At 47.1% G+C, this 2,455-nt stretch overlaps 1 protein-coding gene across 1 annotated transcript; it reads right to left on the reverse strand.

Moving 5' to 3' along the window:
- Positions 1–570: 570 nt before the first annotated feature.
- On the reverse strand, positions 571–2,455 carry LOC103707876 (uncharacterized). Its single transcript, XM_088706555.2, has 5 exons — positions 2,365–2,455; positions 1,984–2,278; positions 1,662–1,873; positions 1,465–1,552; positions 571–1,288 (listed from the first exon to the last, which is right to left on the reverse strand). The coding sequence occupies exons 1-5, from the start codon at positions 2,371–2,373 to the stop codon at positions 747–749; spliced, it is 1,146 nt and encodes a 381-aa protein (XP_088562681.1). The 5' UTR covers positions 2,374–2,455; the 3' UTR covers positions 571–746.

Consider the following 2,455-nt stretch of genomic DNA (forward strand, 5'->3'; position numbering starts at 1 on the left):
TGTTCGAATAGAGATATTAGATACGTTTGGATGTTATTACCAAGATACTCGGCATATTAAACTTCATAATTGACTATGCAAACCATATCAATCTACTTCATACTACCGTCTAACCACATATGGAGCATCTTGAACATAAAACTTCCTTTATAAAAATTAAAGCATCAACCATTTGGCCATGCAACTCTAATCTTATCAACTTTATTTTTTCCTTCGACACAGCTTAAATAATTCGTTGTTGCAACTTAAATATGAAATAATCATACGAGCTGTCTTCTGATACCAATGGTGTATGTGAATTATCATTTATTATAAGCCCAACATCACAATTCCAGCAACTTCAACAATCTAGCCTTGCAGAATGTCAAAATTTCACCATTAGAAAGATCACAATAAATAAAATATCATTCTAGAAGAAGAGAAATAAAATTTTTTTAAAAAAGATTTCTCAATCTACACAAGAAACGTTGCAGAAACACAAAAGGCATATTGGATCTTTTTAAGTGACTCACATCATAACACCAACAAGGGATTGTAATTACCACTTATGACAACATTAATGACTAATGAGGCATACCAATAATTCTATGCTTATTTTGATGGATATAATTATATAAAGGAAAAAAGACTACATGAAATAGAAAGTAACAAAACAAAAGCATAACGAACACGCTTGCTCTTAAATGTCGATAAGTTTGAGGGTCGCCAACAAATATAAAGATACGGGCTTTTGAAAGACTACATTTTTACATGACAGCGCATGCATTAGGATTCTCGTCACTAAAGATCTGCGGTGGATACGCATACTCTACAGGGTATCTCGGGTAATAATAGTAGAACTCATTCCTCCTCATCTTACCCGCGGCGCCGTCCACGCCGGCGGTGGCAACGACGGCGACGACGGTGGCCTCCTTCACTGCGCCCTCGTTCTTCTTCTCCTTTCCAGTCTCGTTCTCCACACCCTCCCCGGCGGCAGTGGCGGCGGCGGCCTCCTTCTTCTCCTCTCCGCCTCCGGCGCCCTCTGCGGCCTTCTTCTCGCCGTCGCCGCCCTCCTTCTTCTCCTTCTCCTCGCCGGCCTCGGCCTTCTTCTCGTCCTTGGCCTCCGCCTCCGCCGATCCGTCGGCCTTATCCGGCGCCACCTCCGGCTTCTTTTCCGCTGGCTCCTGCTTCACCACTATCGCATGCTTCCCCGTCCGCTTGTGGACGTAAGCGACCAGCCGCGCCGGGTCGAACACGCCCGTCACTTTCACCGTCGAACTCGTCATGTCCGCCTCCGCCGCCTGTACCCCTGTTCTTTGAGCCCCAGGAGAACAAACTTTTAGACCAAGGAACCAAGTTCTCGATCAAAATGCTGAACTTAGAACAAGAATTCGAAGCAATTCGAGTCCATAGTTACTAGTTTCCAGTTTTCGTTATTTATACAAAGGTGGCTGAAGATCGAGAAGAAAGGGAAAAGAAGTAAACCTTTCATCCTTAGAATCCTTTTCTTAATCTCCAGGGCACAGGCCTCGCAATGCATGAGGACCTTGAGCAGTACCACGATCACTTGGGGCTACAGAACACTAAAATGGTGAGAACAGAGGAAAAAGAACAGCACCGTGTGTGCGAGAGAGAGAAATAGACGAGTGGTTCCTTAGTCGTCGTTTCTTTTAGTCTTTTACCTCTTCTTTCTTCTCTTCAACCTTTGGTTTCTCCTCCTCCTTCTCTTCTTCCTTTTTCTCTGGCTTTGGTGGGGGAATGGGACTGATGAGCTCCACCCTCCTATGACTCTTCCTCTGGACTCTCTCCACCACCTTCAACGGGTCCTCCGCCGCCTTCCGCCCCTTCACCACCACCCTGTGAAGCCGGTGATCCGCCATCACCGCCTCCACGCCTTCCCACCCAAAAAAATAAAAATAAAAATAAAAATAAAAACAAAAATCTCGTCTTTATCGATCTCCAACAAGATTAGAGGCAAGCGAAATCTGGGATCAATTTCCATACCTTCGAATCCCCTGAGAGACCTTCGCACTTTCCTCGCGCAGCCTTCGCAATGCATGTAGACCTTCATCACCACCTCCTCCGGTGGCGGAGGAGGCGGCGGCGGTGGCGGCGCCTCCTCCCCTTCCTTCTTCTCCCCGTCTCCGCCGCCACCTTTTTCGCCGTCTTTCTTCTCCTTCCCTTCCTCTTTTTTCTCCTCTTTGTCCTCCTTCTTCGCCTCCTCCGGCGCCGCTTTCTTCTCCCCCTCCGGCGCCGCCGCCGCCGCCTCCTTCTTCCCCTCCTCCGGCTTCTTCTCCTCCTGCCAAAAATCCAATCTTTTCACCAAGACCAGCAACAAAAACCCATAACAAATCACAATGAGATCGAAATGAGCGATTTTGATACCTCCCCCATGGATTCTCCGACCACCGCTGCCCGAGTTCGTAACGCCTGCAACACAAAACCCCTCTCCTTGTTCTCTAGCTTACTCTCTTTT

The sequence above is a fragment of the Phoenix dactylifera genome, chromosome 11 (assembly GCF_051530095.1).
Source record: "Phoenix dactylifera cultivar Ajwa chromosome 11, Ajwa_hap1_PhDact_Kaust_v1.1, whole genome shotgun sequence".
In the NCBI taxonomy this organism is placed as follows: Eukaryota; Viridiplantae; Streptophyta; class Magnoliopsida; order Arecales; family Arecaceae; genus Phoenix; species Phoenix dactylifera.

Coding starts and splice junctions, on each gene's coding strand:
- LOC103707876 (XM_088706555.2), bottom strand. Junction 1,874..1,983: donor GTCTCTCAGGGGATTCGAAG/GTATGGAAATTG, acceptor TTGGGTGGGAAG/GCGTGGAGGCGGTGATGGCG. Junction 1,289..1,464: donor AAGGATTCTAAGGATGAAAG/GTTTACTTCTTT, acceptor CTCAAAGAACAG/GGGTACAGGCGGCGGAGGCG.